At 46.1% G+C, this 20636-nt stretch overlaps 1 protein-coding gene across 1 annotated transcript in view; it reads right to left on the bottom strand.

Annotated features, from left to right (window-relative positions):
* The window catches only part of LBH (LBH regulator of Wnt signaling pathway), a 49082-nt gene extending 37088 nt beyond the window's left edge, over nt 1-11994 (bottom strand). The window contains exons 1-2 of the mRNA XM_085613010.1: nt 11693-11994; nt 6528-6624 (exon numbers count right to left, since the gene is read on the bottom strand). Coding sequence (XP_085469136.1) covers nt 6528-6624; nt 11693-11718 — 123 coding nt within the window. The 5' untranslated portion in view covers nt 11719-11994. The remainder of the gene's footprint in view (nt 1-6527; nt 6625-11692) is intronic.
* Between the last annotated feature and the right edge of the window lie 8642 nt (nt 11995-20636).

Raw genomic sequence — 20636 nt, 5'->3', positions numbered from 1 at the left:
ACAACGATCTTGTCAGTGGCCTGCTTCCCCCCCTCCACCCCTCCCTCCCAAGGGGGGCTTGGGGGGGGAAGGCGACCGCAGGGAGTCCCCACCCCCGGGCAGTTTGGGAGGGGGCGTGTGGAGGGAGGGGTTTGAGGGCCCTGCGCGGTTTTTTGAACTTGGGCTTGCTAGTAGGGAAAAGATAGCCCAAAAGCAGCCCAATTAGAGCCCAAAAGTAGCGGAATGTTGCCCAGGTATAAATACCTTGGGACCCCGCCCCCGGCCACCATTTTAGGTTTGGTGACCTGGTGGCCGGGAGCGAGGATAGTGTCGTGTTTTTTGTCCCCGCCCTCCCTCCCTCAAAAAACACGTTTTTTGGGTGTTTTTTTCTCCACTTTTTTCGTTTCGGGGTCTGGGGTTTTTCAGTATACGTTTTTCCAGTTTTTTCCCCTTTTGCGAAATTTTTCAGGCGTTTTGTGGGAACAGATGTGCAAGGGGTTCTGCTATGTTTGTACTTTGTCGCTTGGAGCAGGTGCTGTGCGGGGGTTATGGTGAATTCTGGTCAGTTTTACCGGAAGTTGGTGGAGTTATTGGGGTTGAGTTGAGGTTATCGACAGGAAAAGGTTAGTTTGGTAAATTTAGTTCGGTTACACAGTTTGGGGGCCGATAGCTGAAAAGGGGCAGGCAGGGGAGTTTTGGTTAACAGAAGGTTTGGATTTAGAGATTGTTGGGGGGTTATACAGGAGTGTAATGTTTTATAATGTTTTATAATGTTTTTATATTGTTGTAATGTTGTAATGTACGGGCGGGGGCGGGCTCGAAGGTATTTAGGGGAGGGGGCGGGGGGCGGGGCTAGGCATGTTATATTTAGTGAGGCCTAGTTTTGGAAGGCGTTTCGGCCAAGGATTTTAATTTGTAATGTGCACCTGTTTCCAATAAAGCGGCCTTTTACACACAACGATCTTGTCAGTGGCCTGCTTCCCCCCCTCCACCCCTCCCTCCCAAACGATGCACGTGGCGTGTAATCGAGGTCGCCATCCGGCGGATACAGGAGTGAGTGAAAATCAAAACTACGCCCGTGGCAGGGCAGGGCCGGACCGGGAACCACAAGCAGCCCTGCAATACTCAAACCAACCCCGGTCACCAAGTACCTTTTATGCCATCTCCATTTCCAGCCATCGTCTGGATCGTTTTCTACGCTCTCCGGGTCGGAGCTTTTGGGGGGGGGGGGGTGGGGGGGGGGTCTGAATAGTTGGGTACAGATGCTTTCAGTCGGGTAAGGCGAGTCGCCTGTCGAATTTCACTAGGATTTCTTTTACATTCACAGACAGAAAAAGCGGTCTCCGGTTTAAAAGTTCTCAAAAAAGTTTGTTTTACAAAATACTGTGTATTCTTTCACATTAGGGCTTCTTCCGATCTGTATTCCTCTCGAGTCCCTGGCATGCTACCTGCTTGTCGTATAATTTGTTTTAACATTATATGCCAGTGTGATTGTTGGAAAACCTGAAGGTCACATTCCCCCCCCCCCAAACTGACTGAGCAAGCTACGCCTCCGACTCTCTCCCCCCTCTGATCGCATTCTCTACCATCCCATCCCTCTACCCTGAAACCACCAGGTGCAGCTACACTTCACTCCCTGGTGCTGGGGAAAGTAACAGAACAAGGGGTGGCCCTGGGCTTCCAAATTCGGCCTCACAGGGCTTCAGCCCGCCAGGAAGTACCTGGTGGAATAAAAGGCCTGTCCATCCCTGGCCTGTGGAGAGAAACTGGGTAGAAAAAAAAAAACTGCGACAATCCGCTGCGCAGGCAAACTAACAGGTATCCCTACCTGAACACAACCCCGCGTACAGACTGCTCCTTGTACACGAAATGCTGTCCATGGGGACGTAGGCTGCTCACAGCAATTCCATATGTCTGCCATCAGCCAATAAGAATGGTTCTAAATCACAGCCAGAGTGTGCAGAGTAATCAGAAGGTACCATGTTAGCAAAGTATTCAATTTCCACTAGGCTTTTCCCTCGTCATGAATAGGCTAAAGATGGAATACAAACTTAGCTGTGAGAATTTCTGATACAGAACCAAACACCACTGTGCAAAGGCACAAAGCATGGGGTTTCATAAAGGCCCAGAACCACCACAGGGCAAAGGCATATAAAACATGGGGTTTCATAAAGGCCCAGAACCACCACAGGGCAAAGGCACAAAACATGGGGTTTCATAAAGGCCCAGAACCACCACAGGGCAAAGGCACATAAAACATGGGGTTTCATAAAGGGCAAAGGCACAACGCATGGGGGTTCTTAAAGGTACAGAATCACCACTGTGCAAAGGCATGTAACGCATGGGGTTTCTTAAAGGTCTTTAAATTGAAACGCTGGTTTAATATGTTGAGGCTGGCTTCCTTGATTTTTATATCAAGAGGATTGGTTTTCTTTGAGGAGAGCCAGCTAACAATTCATTCAAAGTCCAATATTGATCAGACAAATCTAAGCTTCAAGCACAATGTAATGTGAGGGATGCTTGCAATTTAGCGAACCACTGGCAGTCACTAGGGTTAGCGTTCCAACCATCATTCTTTTGCCCACCGTGCCACCTCAGTTTGGAACAAGTCGTATGCAAATTACTCTTGACCATGTTCCAACAGAACAGTCCAGTCGAACTCCCAGGCCCTCCCTAAACTGAAACAAGCATCCTGAGACCGGTTTCAACCTGGTTGAGGGGCTTCAGTAAGTTTTAGCTTGCTTTTAGTGACACAATGAGAACAGGACCCCTACCTGGAAATTAGTACCCAAAGACTCATATTGCTTACAAATATTTATATAATATATATGTGACTGGTGTTCATCCCTGTACTTTCAGCAGCATGTTTTATTGGCCTGCAAGCTGAAACTGAAAAAGGCACTTTACGTTTGTAAGTAGTAAAAGTGTTTAGGCCTGGAGTGTGTAGGCCGCATTTGTATACTCTTGCACTGACCACTCCTGCCACATACCTGGTGACCATCTGCAAATGAAGCAGAAGAGAACTTCAGAGTGTCGTTTGGGTAATGAGCGCATTTCACGCACTTGCAACATAATTAGAAGCGTTCAAAAACGGCTTTAACTGACTCATTTGCAGGAGTAAGTCAGTCGCAGGTCAAAAGGCGCCCTTTGTACATAGCGCTTAAAGACCACGCCTCCCGTGACTGAACACGTGTGGTACATGCCAGCATCTCCCTGCAGCCTATCCTAGCTCACTGTGGAGGCGCGTGCACACCAGGGTGGTCCCTCCCACTACGATGCTGTGATGGCCGCTTCCAAACCGCGAGGGCAGCCAGTGCGGCCTGTCACCCGAGCCGAGACGTTACCCAATCCTGGTTGTGCAAACATTTTCCTATGCTATATAAAGACAAGCGGCGCGCCCTGCGGTCCCCTCGTACTTAATGCATGGAGGTGAATGGTCAAACAGATCTTCCATAACGAGCCTGCGTGGGAGGGCCACGCTGCTTTCCATCAAGTTGTATGCCTAGCCTTCTGAAGCACCTAGCAGATAAGGTGACCGCTCTAGGCGCTAGATGAAATCGGGCAGCATCGGCATGTGGTCGTAGTCCAGAAGGTAAAAGGACGTCTTCAACTGGTTCTACAAAGTAGGTTTTGGTAGGACGGTGAAGTGCCAGCGTACCCTTAGACATGTACAAATACTGACAACAAGCAAGAACCAGGGACATGACTCCAGCCCACTTTACACGACATCCTGAGCTGTGCCGGAAAGCGTCACGCCTTCCTCCGCCAGGCATCGACAGTGCTTGATGTGGAGATCAGCTTTGATCAGGAGCAAACAAGTGCAACAGGCTAACAAGGCAACAAGTGAATACAAATCTCCCCTTTAGCCTACTCCGGCTCAGAGGGTTCCTGCTTCATTGATGCGAGCACTAGGTAGTCACCATGTACTTCTATTGGAGTTCGACTACATACAGTGTGCACATGCCAAGCGCCAAGCCGCCCCCTCCGTCACACCCAAACACTGCTGAAAGTGTTATCGTGAACATTCAGTTGACTCCCAGGTACCCGGATGAATCCATGAACACAGACAACCTTTTCTTTCAGGAATCAATGCCATCATGTGTTACACCCACTGAACACAACAAAGCGCCCCCCCCCCCGCACTCCCATCCCCCCCACACCGGAATGTACCAATCTTTCAAGAGCCCATACCCAGCAACAATGGGCTGGAACCAGTGCTGACCGGCAACCCCCAATCAACACAGACTCCCTCCTCTACACATTCCATAGGGGCTGGCTGGGCTCTATTCACTGACTCACAAGTAGGATTATTCTGCAACTCACGACTACACTGCCCTCTGTTGGTGCACTCAAAGGCTCACATTCCTGTGAGCTTTTGTTCAGAAACATTTCCCCAAGAAGTGGTGGCTTTTCGTAATCCAATGTTCTGTAACAGATAAGGAACTGGTACCAGTAACTCCTGTTTGGACACAGTACCGTGAGGCCAACAAGAATTGCTAAAATCCAGTCACTGGAGATGTCCGAAAATCGAGTTTGATAGAGTCGCTGATTAGTTTCAATATTACTGCCTGCACACCACACATCTAGGCACCCAACAGGAACCCACCAGCAACCTGTAATGGCAGAGAATTGCTATCCATCGCTAAACCCGAGGAGCAGGTGCATTCCTGAACACTCAGACCACCAACACTAGTAGCCAAAAACATGGTTTAACTATTACCGCCCACTTTCTTGATGTGAGACTGCACAAACCGAGGCTGGGCTTCATTGAATCTGAATGATTTGTGGCACAGCGTAGATTTGACAGCATGCTTGCGCTCAAATGGCCACCTCACACCAGGTCAGACATTTCCTCCAGCTCTAAACTTTTCCACCACAAATAATTATTTCCTGGTGAATTGGTCAAATGAGTCCAAGGGAACCAGAGCAAGAGAACAGCACCCACTATAGGCGGTCACATGAAGGTCCCCAACTAGAAAAAGCTCCCTGGTGACATGAAGGTGGGCACCATAGCGCTAGAACGCGAAGAGTGCTCAAGGAAGGCTGTACGAAGGAATGGCAAACGCTCCAATAATACTCTGGAAAATCGGATACAAGACTATCCAGAAGCAATTCTAACATCTGCAACTCAGTTAATTTAACCAAGGTATGGACCTAATCAAGATAGGATGTGAAATGTGGGAAATTGACAACCAGCACATGCCAACGTCCAAGTGACCCATGTCTTTGCCTGGTATTCTTTATACCAGCACATGCCAACATCCAAGTGACCCATGTCTTTGCCTGGTATTCTTTATACCAGCACATGCCAACATCCAAGTGACCCATGTCTTTGCCTGGTATTCTTTATACCAGCACATGCCAACATCCAAGTGACCCATGTCTTTGCCTGGTATTCTTTATACCAGCACATGCCAACGTCCAAGTGACGCATGTCTTTGCCTGGTATTCTTTATGCCAGCACATGCCAACGTCCAAGTGACCCATGTCTTTGCCTGGTATTCTTTATGCAATGATACCCTAAACAGAACAAAAATCCACATCAGTAGAATGTGCACTCCTTCCCATAGGTTCATAACCAATTTAAGTCCTACTTAAAGGTTGACTGCATTAAAGGCAGTTAACTGTACAAGGAGGAGGAAGAGAGGTAATTAAGAAAGGTAACCCAAAACCAACACACTTGTAACTAGGCTGCAACCAGAGAAGGGACCCCATTAGCTACAAATACTTTGCCTTAATAGTCCATGAAAGAAAATGTAACAAAAACATCCAAACCCAGAGAATCAACCAATGTTGCACATTTATTCAGTCCATCTGGGAACCATGAGCATTAGAGTAAACAGCATTCCAAGGAGGCTAGAGCGGGTACTTCAGAGGACACAGCAGCATGCCATCACCAGATCAATGTTCAAAAACGAATCCATGATCATTTCAGACAATTAGGGCTGTATATAAGAGATTAAGGGAGAGGGGCCTGCAGTTCAGAGGGGATTCTCCTACATAGGCTTTGCTGGACCGTATTAATTGGCATGTTTTAGAACTTCTGGGCAAAGACCCAGTTTGTGAATACATGGTTAGTCATAAGATTGGTCCTTCCTTGGCACCCACAAGAGCCCTTTCCTTGGCCCCTTAGAAAAAAATGTCCACTGGCTCAAAGGTGGGATAACATTTCAAACAAAACTCTAGTCTGTTTCCATAACCTGCCACCTCCCATAATATGTTGCCCCCGAGTTGATAAAGATACAGCATAACCCCACAACTTGGGGATTAAAAAGCAACCAATTTAATGAGAGGCTCAAAGAGACCAGAGCTATGCCCAAGCGATCCTGGTTTGCAAATTTCAATCTTAATTTTCGTTCAAAAAAAAAGGAGAGGATGGGACCCTTTGTTGCATTAACCTAGTTCAATACAGTTCAATGAGCATAAAAAGAACAGCATCGTCATGCGAGACCACCCCATGCACCAATGGTGTAGGCATTTATTCTCCGTGCCAAGCATCCGAACAATCAGGGTGAAGACGCTTACATTAGATGTTGATGGCAACTCACCTGATAGGAGTCCTTGCGGGGGCTGAGTCCCATCTCATCCATCTGTGGGGAGTTCATGATCACCTCAGTCATTTCAGCTGATCGCAGGTAATCAGGGCTGCATGGGGCAAAGAAACATACCTTCAGCGGGGCAGTCATACCCACTAAAAACCAGATGTTAATTCAGATACAGGTTAGTGACTGCATACCTAAGCAATGCTACTGCTACTGAACACCATGCTGCTAGAACTACAGAAATCACCCAGACAAACCATGCAGGACCACTACAGACCAATGCTTCGGGCAAAAGTTGGCTGAAATTGGAGTGCTGCCCTGGGGAATTACATCGTCCTTCACCCTTCGGATTGTGCATGATCAGTTCTCGACCACTTATTCCTAAGAAAGAGCTGAAAGTAGATCAGCCCTAAAAGAGACTTGTCTGCTATTCGACAACAGGACTAAAATCCCCAGCAATGTTTGCCTGAATGATGAACATTTTGAATAGCGCACTGGTTGAGTCAAGATGGGGGTGGAAAGCCGAGCCCCGGGCTGCTTTACTCGAGTGGCCTTGGTATGGAGAGATTCTTTATGCAACAGTCTCTGGACCATCTATACAAGTTGAAATACACCACAGTAATTATTCAATAGAGTGATTCCACATTAAATGGACAGCAGGAGTCTCAATGCTAGTAGACTTATCCTAGGCAGCTCTCATCCAAGAACTAAATATTGCTCCTTCGGCATACAAGAGCCACCGCTACAAGCCACTGGAAGGAAGCTGCACATGAGAGTCAGATCTGCAGTGCTCTAAACAGACCCCGAGGTACAATGCAGAACTCCTGCCCATGGACAGTCGTAGCCAACATCCAACTTGACCTAGCACGGACCCTGGGTCCCAATAGACCAGCCAGAGAAATTCGTCCAAAAGGAATTTGTGACCCATGGAAGATAGATTGGAGGCATGTTAATCAGGGCTGAGAATTTATTATCTTAAGACAAACGCATCACCTAGAAGAGCTATGTAAATAAAACCTGTAGCACCCGGTGCAAATCCATAAGGAAACAAGGTAGATTAAATCCCAGCCTGGTCAACGTCCATGTGAATGAAATTCCAAGTACAGTCTTCAGAGCGCATCTTTTCTGAAGATACCCCTAGTTGCTCTTGTGGAGTAGAAAACCACAAACCGAATAGCGTGTGCTGCCTTGATGCACTGTGCAGTACACTGAACTGGCTACAGATGCTTCTGGGTTCAACATGCTCACAACATGGCCGCTCTGCACTGGTTTAAGAAGGGTGTCTGTTCTTTTGGAGCAAGGATATACCGCCATGGCAGTAAATGGATGATCCGTGTAAGAGCTGGGGTGCAAATCCAGGTGTGATGAGGCGAACCACAGTCCTGCTGTGCACAGGTGATCCGGGTGCACTTCAGTTGTACTCGCCCAACAGTGACCCAGGAGAGCCACGATCATTAAGAACAGTATCCCAGGCGTGCTCGCGACCCGGCGGTCCAAAGGCCTTCATTTCCGCAGGGCGGGCACCCGGAGTGAGACTCCGGAGATGTGGTGCCTCGTGGCGCTGGCAATGCAGTATAATATCCATCAAGGAGGCACTTTCATGGTGGTGTAAATGGGGGTACAGGATCACTTCGTTACTTTAAACATCCTCGGGACCTCCGGGAAGTGACGTACTCACTCCCTCCCCATCCGCTGACCAGAAAGGATGTATCCAGGTGAATCGGCTGTGGGTGGCGAAGAAGCCCACGTGCACACTTCGTCGAAATAAACACATGCAACTGGAAGGCAGTCAGCAGCCCCGTGTTTGCCAGCCGGTGCGCTCCATGCCATGCAGCCAGCTTTACAGCACATCACAACATCCTCCCAAATGCGCCAAGGACTCGCTTTCCCTACAGCACGCGCCTGTAAAAGGTGACCCGAGGACGGCACGCGCCTGTTAAAGGTGACTTGTGGAAGTGGACGTCCGCCTTCTGGCCTCGGCCTCCGCTCGCATGCGGCAGGTAATTGCGTGAATAAGTGAGCCATTGAGAAGCTCTTAATCCGCGACGGCCCGGCGTTCATTCAGCCCATTCACAGCACTCGTGCCGCGCTAATGTGTAACGCCGGGCCTGGCTGGGCATCGAGCAGGCAACTCATGCGGGGCTCCGCACAGCCATGGAAGGCAACAATAATCTGGGTTAATTGGGCCTCTGGGCCCCGGCGCCACTGCACCTGCTGCACATACCTGCATGTCCTGAAAGGCGGCGATAAAGAGACTGTGTGCCTGCAGCCCCAAGCTTGTTTGTGTGTGTGTTTTTTTGTTGCATCTTTATATAGCGCGAACTCGACCCGAAGGTATTGGAGCGCTTTACACGAGCACCGTATTTACATTACACATTCAGGCACGGGGGGATTGGGTGATTTGCCCAGAATCACAGGATGTGGACGCGACCCCGAGGCTCGAACCCTGGTTTCCAGCACCAAAGTCGGCAGTCTAGCCGACGGACCACATCCCCTACACATCCCCATTGTTGCACAGCGTGCTGCGTATTGTGCAATGAGTAGTCCTCTCTAGTCACCTAAGGCAGAGTGTAATAAAAGTGTGGGCCATTAACAAGGGGCATACCCATCACTAATGCATAGCGTGCAGTGGCACCGGGGCTCACAGGGGCTGGGGGGGGGGGGCAGGGGGGTACTACTGCACCACAAATATAGCCGTCTACTACCAAACCCAGGAACGGGACCATTTTTCCTCGATTACGTTTTGGCCCATGGCAGCTCTGACGCTCGTTACTTGGAGTGTTGAGAAACGGGGCGACATGAAATAACACGCTGCAATTTCCAAAAGTACACAGTGACGTATCCACAAGCTGCTCAATGCAGCAAAATTCACAGCTGGCTGCTGTCAACACGGTTTGCTGCAGCCTTAGTGCGCGGCTTCTATGCACCCGCATTTAATCCAACTATGACGTGGCAAGCACGCAGGGGAGAGAACAGCGAATAGCATACGCGTTCGGAGCACCGCGGGATACGGGTTGTTAGAACAACAAGTACACGCTGTCCCCGTCGCAAAAATAAACCCAAAAGTGACAAAGACTGCCGGGGGAGGGGCGATGGGGTGTTGCGGTTATTCAAATAGTAGGACAACACCCCTTTCTGCGCCCACCACTGGTGTCGGGGCCCAACCTAAATCCACTCCCGCTGAAAAATTAGCAATTCAGCTCACAAAGTAGGTAGTCTTGTTTGCGGGTCAGCTTTCACGAATTGGGCACAAATAGAAAAGGTGTTCAGGTCACTATTCAAATTAGTACGACGCGTCCGGAGCCCAATGAAAAGTGACACGAGACAGTGGTGCCATATTAAGGAAAATAGGGTACCGCTGATTAGAGTGCACGACGACATAATTCATAAGCCCAGGCAATGCCATATCACCATTCCTGCCTGCCAACGTCTTTAAACTAATACCATTAAATGTGGCAACATGCTACCTGCAGCTATATGGTGTAAGTGTGACCCAGAGCCCTGTAATACAATAACGAAAAAGTTATCATAAAAAAAACTTAGCACGGGCTTCACGGAGTCTTAGATTTGTGGGGTTTTGTTGGCTAGCCCTCCTTGCCACCCACGAAGCGGAGTCGCCCCCTTGCGCATCCATGTACGTACTGCAGGCTTCACGGGCGCAGACACTTGCAGTGCACACTATATAGAGAGAAGAAGACACCTGCTAGGTGACAAGGCACGGAAAAAACACTGTCAGCAATTAGTGGTTACCAGAACAAACTACTAAGCGCAAGACAAGACATAGAATATGCATGACACTTTTTCGCGGGTGCTTTGAAGCAATAGGATGGTGGAAGGCTCGTCTTTCCTGGAACAGTGCGTCGTGCTTCAAGTCCTAGTATCTCAATTGTTTTAGTTTAACGAGTGGGCGAAGCACGTCGTCTTTCGGCAGCTCTAGTGGTTTACTTCTTTAAATGAACCCATGTCCAGGTTACGTTACTCGCAGACTCCACCAGTACACTGGAATATTTCCTACCACATAACTAAATGTGTCTCGAAGGACACCATCCACCACAATGGTGCCTACGGTATCACAACCACATGAAGCGCTATATCACAGCGCCTCAAGAGTGTCCAATTATAAAACCACCCACCAAGTGTCGCATTCTGCTTTTGCTATGACTATAGCGTATCTGCCACAATTATGGTCCGCGCGCTATATCACCAAGTGGACACATGGGTACGGCCACAGACTGCCCCTATGTCATACGGCCATGTAAATCACACGCCTTTCCTGCACCACTAGTTAACTGCCGCCTCGAGGACTTCTCGCAACGGCTTGAAGCGCTAGGTCTCACCTCACACCGTAGACAATGCTGAGCATTGCGTCCGCGGGTGGTGCGTTTTTTCACACCAGAACTCCGCAGCGCACAATTCACTGCCACTTCGCCTGCAACTTTATTACACCGTCTGGCTTCTCGCTGTTTAACGCAGGGCATAGTCTGTGCCAATCGAGGTCCAATGCAGGCGCCTTGTGCTGTGCCTCGGGGCTAACAAAGGCACTGAGTGTTCTGACGACAATCGTGCGGGGTTTAGGGAGGAGGGGACAATGCAGCAATGACACCGAACCAAAGCACCATGAGTCTAAAGGCAGCTCATGGCCCCCGATGGGCAGAACCAACACCGACAGTCTCGGAGACAATCGATACCCATGTCACCACACTGCACCTGAGAATAGGCATGGCACACACCACGTGCACCCGCGCAGCCCCAACAGAGAACACTGCTCGATAAAAAGGAGACAACCATTCCCTAAAACCGAAGGGCGCAACAAACAATCCGCGCAGGCTGGACTTTAAAGAGTACGTTCAACGTGCGGACAACAAACGGAGGGACCTTACACGAACACTACTGCAATCACAATGGTGGGGCTAGGCATGCATGGCACAGAATGTCACCCTTCTTAGCCATTGGAAATATCGAATAGGATAGGGGAATCGGTACTGTAGCACAATTAGCATAATACAATTTTTTAAAAAAATCAACAAAGTTGTTTCCTCCCCGAGGAATGGGAGCCCATTCTACGAGGACACGATGCTAAGCATCCTTTACCCTGGCTGCCCTTGCACTGCTTAAGGAAACTGCGCAGACATTCAAACTGTCCCGTGAGTAAAAGAGGCTGCGCTACTCACCAGTGAATAGGGTAAAATACAGACATGAAGTCCGGGAAGAAGGCACACAGTCCTGGTTATGGTAATGACGCGCCAGGGGCGAGCTGCAGCAGAACACTGGGTTTGAAGCACGCTTACACAAGAGAGCCGTTTTGAAGCTGCTCTCCAAGAACTATCCGCTCTACCAGACTAGCTCACTCTTACATGAGCACCGCCACCAGAGGTTTTTATAAAGTCAGGGGCGTGGTCCGCAGGAGAACACGCCCCCCTCCTCATTAACGTCATCAAATTCATGAATGGCCTGTGCCAGGTCTGTCTGATAGAAGACTTTGCTGATGGCTGGCGTCAGGTTCATGTTCAGCCAGTGTGCTGGCGAGCTGCCTCGAGCGCAACAACCAATCATCTGGTGGATTATGCAGCTGCGCACAGCCAACCCGGTTCCTGCAGCCGAGTAACTGGCAAATGAGAAAGATATCTCGATACACGAGGCAAGATGTGAATTATAAAACACCGGCCGCCTTACAACGTAGTGTCAACGACTGTTGTCAAAGTGTTTATAAAAAAATAAGAAAAAATCAGAAAAAGAACAGTACAGTATGTTACGTTATTAATGTCGTATCACATGTTACTAAAGCCCAAAAGATTAAAACAAATACTGGATTTGTATTATATCCTTACATAGGTCTGTTACAAATTTAGTGTAGAGTTTGCGATTTGGAAATATGATTGAAAATGCACACTTAGCGGGTATATCATCTAGTATTTCTGCTTTGCCGTATAGTATGCCAAGTTAGCTGCACCTTCCAGGCACTGCACTTCCTTGTTCTATTCTTCTGTGGTCTGCGCTCAAACGGTGGGCTTCACTATGGTAATGACGTCTTTCAGCTAAAGCGCGCTAGTGGGCCATGCCGCGCATGCGCACAACGAGTGTAGCGGGTTTATTGTCCCTATCCATTGACAACTATTTTTAGATTATCGAGGAATGCGCAGGCGGCCGGTTTAAAGAGACAAGATCAATGGCAGAAGGCGGAGGGAAGGAGTCGTCCTTCCAGAGGGCGGTCCACCCTTGTAGAAGTGTCTGCATCACCAGAAGCTCCAACAAATTTCAGCCAGTCAACTGCTCCCACCCTTTATTGCAGTATTACAGCATCTGCAACAGCTCATTCATCCTCTTTTGCACCAATCACCCTCCTTGTGACCGACCTACTCGCACCCGCTGCTCCTTGTAGCAGTTATTGTGCCTTAAGACTGGCTCCTACCGCTGGAGTACTTGCGTTATTTGTCCCCGCAATGTCCATGCTCATTAAAATGCAGGTCAAGCCCGCTTCGCCTGTTTTTTCTCCGTCAGTAGTGGTCCGTTTCTGTGCTCGCGCAGCAGCAGTACCTCAAGACTCTACGCTGCAGAATGTATCTAGCTGTGACGCAGACTCCCCGAGCGATGGACGTCTCCACTGCACAATACTCCCTTGAGCTGCCTGGGTACCTGACCTTCAGGAGCAGCGTTCCTTAAATTGGGCCAGGGAGTATATATCCGCCATCGGAAAATAAACAGCAGGTTTCTGGAAGAATATTTCTATACTTCGAAACCCAACTCTAGTTATCTTAGTAGACATGGGTTTGCAGACCTAAAACTGAGACCTGGCCGGGTTCGCAGAACAGCCTCAACAAACCCCAGGCATCCTTTCACTCATACATAATCTACACAAGCGTCTTACCACTGGGTCTCACTGTAAAAAACAAACAAACACAAACACACACACCATTTTCCAGCTCTATACGCATTCCACACATACAGGAGAGAAATATGGGCATTCCAAAGTGCACAGTTAACAGAAAATAAAGCCCCTTGCAATACAGAATACCTCTTTTTCGTGCAGCTTGAATATAGCACGAACTCAACCCGAAGGTATTGGAGCGCTTTACATGAGCACCGGTTACACTACACATTCAGGCACGGGGAGATTAAGTGAATTGCCCAGAATCACAGAATGTGGAAGCGACCCCGAGGATCGAACCCTGGTTTCCAGCACCAAAGTCGGCAGTCTAGCCGACGGACCACATTTGAGTGGCTTTCCACTTACGTCCCTTAATGGTTTCAGCCAGGTCAGTGGGTTGTGGACAGTCTGGGCCCAAAAGACTGTGCCATAGGGCTGCAGCCTCTTCAAGGGCACACCAGCACCAGGCATTTCATTTCAGCCTCTGACCATTTCTCTTCCTTGGACAGCAGCTTGCAGGACATTAATGCAACTGTCCAGTCCATCCTGTCATCTGCGCCTGGCTAAGAACTGTCATCTTGCCCACATCTAATGCGTCTGTCTGGACAATAAAGGGCCTCCCCAATTAATTGGCAAGCACAGGCGTCTGACAGAGTTTCTTTGAGAGCCTCTAAGCTCTCTTGACATGCCAAGTTCAACTCCACCATCCAGGGCATGCACTTCTTAAGCAGTTTAGTCTGTGCAGCTTCTGTGGAACTAACACTTAAGGTGAACCATTTAGAGTAGCTGGTAAGGCCTAAAAAACTCTAACCTGTTTCTTTGTGCAGGGTGCTGACCAGCCTGAGATGGTTACTACTTTTGCCTAAAAGGCTTCAGAGTGCCCCAACGCATCAAACAATTGGGGAGAGGATGTGGTCTGTCGGCTTAAACTACCGACTTTGTGCAGGAAACCAGGGTTCGAGCCTCGAGGTCACGTCCACATCCTGTGATTCTGGGCAAATCGCTTAATCTCCCGTGCCTGAATGTGTAATGTAAATACGGTGAAGCCTCCAATACCTTCGGATCGAGTTCGTGCTATAATAAATATGCAAAAAGAAAAATACACCCCAAGAAGGTCACTTCCTCATGGTGAACTCTGGTCTATGCTTTTAAAGTCAGTCCTGATTCTCTGATTCTCCCAGACACAAATTAAGGGGCATATCAGCAACAACCGGCGATAATTATCGCTAAGCGCACTTAACGCTAGGATAATTATCGCCAACTATCGCGGAATTTTATCGCTGAGATAGCGTGCTATCAGCAACGCTTAGCTCAAAAGCGATAAAATTCCTGGCCCAAGCTGCCAAATGTGCGATTATCGCTGGAAATCCAGCGATAATCGCACAAGGTTTGGCGATAGCTTGTTGATAGGGCAGGGCAGACTTAACCATGATATCCACCTTCCATTGGATATCATGGCTAAGTCAAACTAAAAGCAGGCGTAAGGAAAGTAGCGATAACCGCGGTTAGCGCTACTTTTCTTATCGCTGTGCTTGTTAGCGTGCCCATTGATAGTTGGAGAAATGTCGGTAAGGGAAGGAACGCCCACTTTGCATCTCATTAGAGATGCAAATTTGGGCGTTACGGGAAAGGGCACTAAGGCAAGGTTTCACGCGAAAGCGTGACCTTGCTGATAAAGCGATAAAATTATCGCGGCTTTTCAGCCGAAAACGGCTGCAAAAGTGGCGATAATTTTATAGCGCCGCCTTGTTAATATGCCCCTAAATACTCTGTAGGTGTTGTGTGACTGCAGTTGTGGCTGAAGATGGAAATATAATCAAGGTATGTCAGGACAAAGAGTTCCAGATCCACCACCATTTTATTCATGAGGTGCTGCACAGTGCCAGAGGCATACTTCATGTGAAACGGGGTGACAGTGTATTCAAAGCATCCCAAATGGCAAGTGAAATCTGACCTGACCCGTGCCCGTTTGGTTAGCTTACTGTAGTATGCCCTCTTCACCTTCGGAGCATATAAAGAAGTCACAGGAACTGTATATTCAGTAAAAGTAGAATTTATTCTCAGAGGAAAGAACCCACGACATATCCCAACAAGATCCAGTCTTCATCTGCCTTCCCACAGAGATTCTAGATCCCCAGTAACATTCTACCTACAGCTTACCTAGATACATTCCATAAAGATACACAACACATTAGCTAATACAATATAATCTACTTACTACACACCCTCCCCTTTATACATAACAGAAATTTAAATAATTCACAAACATTACAGAAGATACATAAAAGAAATAAAAAACAACAAAAATAAAATAACTCAAGTCATGACATAATCACGAAAGCGATAAGGTGCAGAACGTAATCTTGAACCACCAATATTTCTACCACTACCCTCACCTTCTCCCCTTTCAGGAATTACACGAGGAGAAACTGGACATGGAACAATCTCCCTAGAATCACCCTGACACAAATCAGAACGAGAATGAAGGGAGGAACCTGAACGAGTACCAATATTGTCACAAACACCAAACCAATCCTGATTCGAAATATCTGTGACAACAGGAGTATTCTTACTTTCCAAAATGATAGCTGCTTGTTTATCAGTGATTTTTATAAGTGCATTCTTATTCCACCAACCTCTATCTTGCAGCATAGCAGACCCCCGAGAAACAGCAACCACTTGAACAGGAGATGAAAACTTTGAGTGACCCTTAGAAACTTTAATGGGTTTCCGAATCAAAACCCAATCACCAACAAACAAAGGTTTCTCAACAACATGAAACCTTTTGTCATAGTTTCGTTTGTAACTACATTGTTTTTTCATCACACAATCTCTAATTTTACTCAAATCAAGAGGAACTTGAGATTGTTTTTCAAGCAACCATGAAGGATTAAGTTTGGAAGTTGGTATCCTGCCCCTTAATAATGTGAAAGGTGAAACACCAGTGGTAGTGTGTGGAGTAGTATTGTAATTCCAAATTCTCTGAAACAAGAAAGAAGGAATATTTAAGCCATTGCTGACTGCAGTTTGTACTGCATCTTTCAACACTCTGTTGGCACGCTCAACCAACCCATTTGTAGAGGGACTATATAAAGGAGCAAGAGTGTGTTTGACATCTAACTTTTTTAGAAACAATTCAAAATCATGGCTAACAAAATGAGATCCATTGTCAGTTACAATATCATCAGGTGTACCTTCAGTGTAAAACAAATGTTGCAAAAATAAAATAGCAGTGTCAGAATCTGCATTTTTGACAATAGAAAAATAAATCCACTTAGAAAAGTAATCAACGGCTACAATAAGATATTTCTTTTCTGAATTGAAAACCGAAAACGGACCAGAATAATCCAAGCCAATTTTCTTCCATGCTGCAGAGGGCCATTCAACAGGACATAACGGAGAATTAGATGACTTCCAATGTTTGTCAGAGCACAAACACTGAGCACACTGATTCACATGAGTTTTCACTTGATTGTCAATGCCAGGCCACCAATACGACATTTTAATTTTGTTAACTGTAGCCGTAGAACCAGGATGCCCCTCATGAGCAAGCAAAATAATTTTATCCCTGATACCTCTAGGAGGAACAAATTTATCTTGTCGCATTAAAATATCATTACAACAAGATAACTCTGAGGCAACTTGTGCAAAATTCTTCTCTTCTAATGATAAACTCCGATCCAGTGGCCAACCCTTAACAAGAAACTTTTTGACATTTTGCAAACAATCATCTTGTTGGAAACATTGCACCCAGTCATCATGCGTGATTTTGTGAGTTTGTATGACATCCTCTACCGAGAACACACACTCAAACTCATCATCCGCATGAAAAGTTTCTTGAGTATGAGGAAGCGGAATACGCGAAAGGCAATCCGCACGAACATTTTTGCCACCAGGAAGATATTTAATGTCAAAATTAAACTCTTGGAGTCTAGCTAACAACCTAACTAGACGAGAAGATGCTTTATTGGAAGAACTATCCGCAAGCATATACATCAAAGGTTTATGATCAGTGTATAGCTGAAATCGAGTCCCCCAAATATATGTGCGAAATTTCTCTACAGACCAAGAACACGCTAAAGCTTCTCGCTCTATGGTACTATAATTGATCTCAGCACTAGTTAGAGTACGAGAAGCAAAGGCTATTGTACACTCTTGACCATTGATTATCTGGCTCAACACAGCACCTAAACCCTTCGCACTGGCATCAACCGTAATTATGCTTTGAACACCATAAGTAAATGGCTTAATTGCAGGAGCACAGACTATTAATTGTTTAACCGATTTAAATGCCTCCTCAGCCTCCACAGACCACTCAAACCTAGCATGTTTTTTTAACAAGTTGCGAAGAGGTTGTACCACCAGAGCATATCCCTGAACAAAGCGAGCATAGTACTCACTTAACCCAAGGAATGCCCTTAGTGAGTCCTTATCTAGTGGGGCTGGTGCATTTTTGATAGCATCCAGTAAAGAATTCTTAGGTTTAATACCTTCCTTAGATAAATTGTGACCTAAATAGTCAACATCTTGTGTCAAGAATTTACATTTGTCGATATTCACTGTCATACCATTATCTTGCAATTTACATAAAACTTCTTCAAGACGAGTGTAATGCTGTTCCAACGTTTCAGAATGTACCAAGATATCATCCTGAAAGGCTTGAATGCCATCACAATTATCAAACATTTTATCCATTAACCTCTGGAATATACTGGCAGCAGACGCTAAACCAAAAGGAAGTCGCTTGTACATAAAAACACCAAATGGTGTAACAAACGTAGTCAAAGGTTGAGACTTAACAGAAAGTGGAATTTGATGATACGCCGAGCTTAAGTCGATGGTGGAAAAGAATTTGCTGCGACCTAATTTGGCAAGCATATCATGAATCTTGGGTAACGGGTGGGCATCTACAACAATATTGCGGTTCAGCATCCTCAAATCCGCACATAGACGAATATCGCCAGAGGGTTTACGAGCTACCACAGCAGCAGAAACCCACTCTGATGATTCTACGGGACAAATGATATTTTGTGCACACAATTGATCTAAGTGTTTTTTTAGATCATCCCTTACAGAGAGTGGAACGGGATGAACTTTCTAAACAACAGGGAAAACTTTCTCTTTAAGTTTGATGGTATGTTCAAAATTCTTAACCAACCCAATTTCATTGCTGAACACCAATTTATATTTGTTAAACAATTTGTCCAGAACAGGGTCATGTGAATTATCGCCATTGACTAATAGAACTGGAAAGTCACCCAGAACCACAGGCTCCGGATGACCCGGTTTCAAGAAAATACCCAAACTGGCCTGGTCACGCCAACCCAAAATGTCTCTGCCATCCAAAGCCACGTAAATTTTAGTATTGATCACTCTACCTTTAAAATTAATAGTGTCATTGAAATACCCTCTCATTACTATGTCATACTCCCCGAAGGCTTTTGGATTAACATCAGTAGGTAACAATTCTATGTTTGTCCATAACCTGTAAAATGTTTTTTCATCTAAAATCGTAATGGGCGAACCTGAATCAGCCATTACTTCCATTTCAACTTGACCAATTAACACAGCACAATTAGGCCCTTTAATCTTGTTCCCTTCAAGAGAATTAATATGAATTGATAATGAAGACACATTTAACGCATCACATATTTCGTCCTCATTGTAAATATAGTTCACCTTACTTTTGTCTTTAGGCAACCTACACATAGTAAAGAAATGACCAATTCTTTTACAATTATTGCACCTTTTTCCTTGAGCCGGACATTTTGGATTGTTACCAACATGAAACTTGGAACCACACCTGTAACAAAAAATGTTATTTTTACGTTCAAAAACTTTTGTGTTCTTTAAACGATTTGCAACCACATTGACTTCTATTTGGTTACTCTGATCCATATCAACATTCATGACCTTAGGGCTACAAGAAGCGTTAGAAGTCTCAGCTAAAATCTTGGATGATGTGACAGAACATTCAATACTCTTAGCAATAGTAATTACTTCGTCTAAAGTAGGATTTTTGCAAGTTAGTATGCGTTCCTGTATTTTTTTGTTGTAACAATTAAAAACAAGTTGGTCTCGAAGCGCTGTCTCTAAATAGGACCCAAATTCACACTTTGTAGCCAACACCCTCAAAGTAGCTAAATAATCTTCAATGGATTCTTCTGCAGACTGTTTTTGTTTAAAAAAAAACATGTCTTTCGATCATTATTGATGGCTCATCTTTATATTGTTTACCCAAACGAGCTAAAGCTTCTGAGTAAACATTCCAAGAATCGTCAGCTGAAGGATTCGTGACAGTAGGAAGACTATCAAACACTTGTTGACCAGCATCACCAAGATGATTAAATAATATGGCTCTTTTCCTAGAAGCAGAATATTCAAGTGCATCAATGGCTTCCAAATAGTTAGTAAAGACTCTTAACCACTTTGGCCAAGGAATGGGTGGCTTACCCACAACCTTTAAAAAACACGGAGGAGCCACAATACTTTCATTAGATCTTGCCATAGTGCAGAACTCAAAACACAGAAAAAAAAAAAAAAAAACTTGAAGACAAAACACACCTGAGAGTTAATCCGTTTTGTGGCCAATGCTGATAGTGATAATGAGAGAAATAATTAATTTTTTTTAAAAAAAACGAGAAAAAACGATGTTTTGATGAAATACACGAACCGAATAACGTGTCCGTGATGATTTGCAAGGCAAGCGATCCCAACCTTACAAAATGGCCGCCAAAACGTGATGATGCAATCGCGCATAGACGTCACTTCTTTGTTGCCGCTTCCGATTGAGCTGTCAGCAGTTGAAACACGAGCGCGGACCTCCAAAAGAATCAACGCGCTGTTTGAATGATGCTGAGGCGTAACGGGTAAGGCATCTGGCAAAACCAACCAAAATAGATATTGTCGATGTACTCACAGCCTCGCATGCGAATTTTAAGCAGGATATCAGCGTCGGTGGGTTTTTCCTTTCCAGCTGTGACCAACTGCCACTTTTCCACAGTTCAAAACAGAACAAAATCTTACGAAGTTACACAGATCCCATCCAGTGCGTCGCCAAAATATGTAGTATGCCCTCTTCACCTTCGGAGCATATAAAGAAGTCACAGGAACTGTATATTCAGTAAAAGTAGAATTTATTCTCAGAGGAAAGAACCCACGACATATCCCAACAAGATCCAGTCTTCATCTGCCTTCCCACAGAGATTCTAGATCCCCAGTAACATTCTACCTACAGCTTACCTAGATAC

The sequence above is a fragment of the Triturus cristatus genome, chromosome 6 (genome assembly GCF_964204655.1).
Source record: "Triturus cristatus chromosome 6, aTriCri1.1, whole genome shotgun sequence".
In the NCBI taxonomy this organism is placed as follows: domain Eukaryota; kingdom Metazoa; phylum Chordata; class Amphibia; order Caudata; family Salamandridae; genus Triturus; species Triturus cristatus.
The sequence above is the reverse complement of the archived record's forward strand: the minus strand, read 5'-3'. Positions and strand labels throughout refer to the sequence as shown.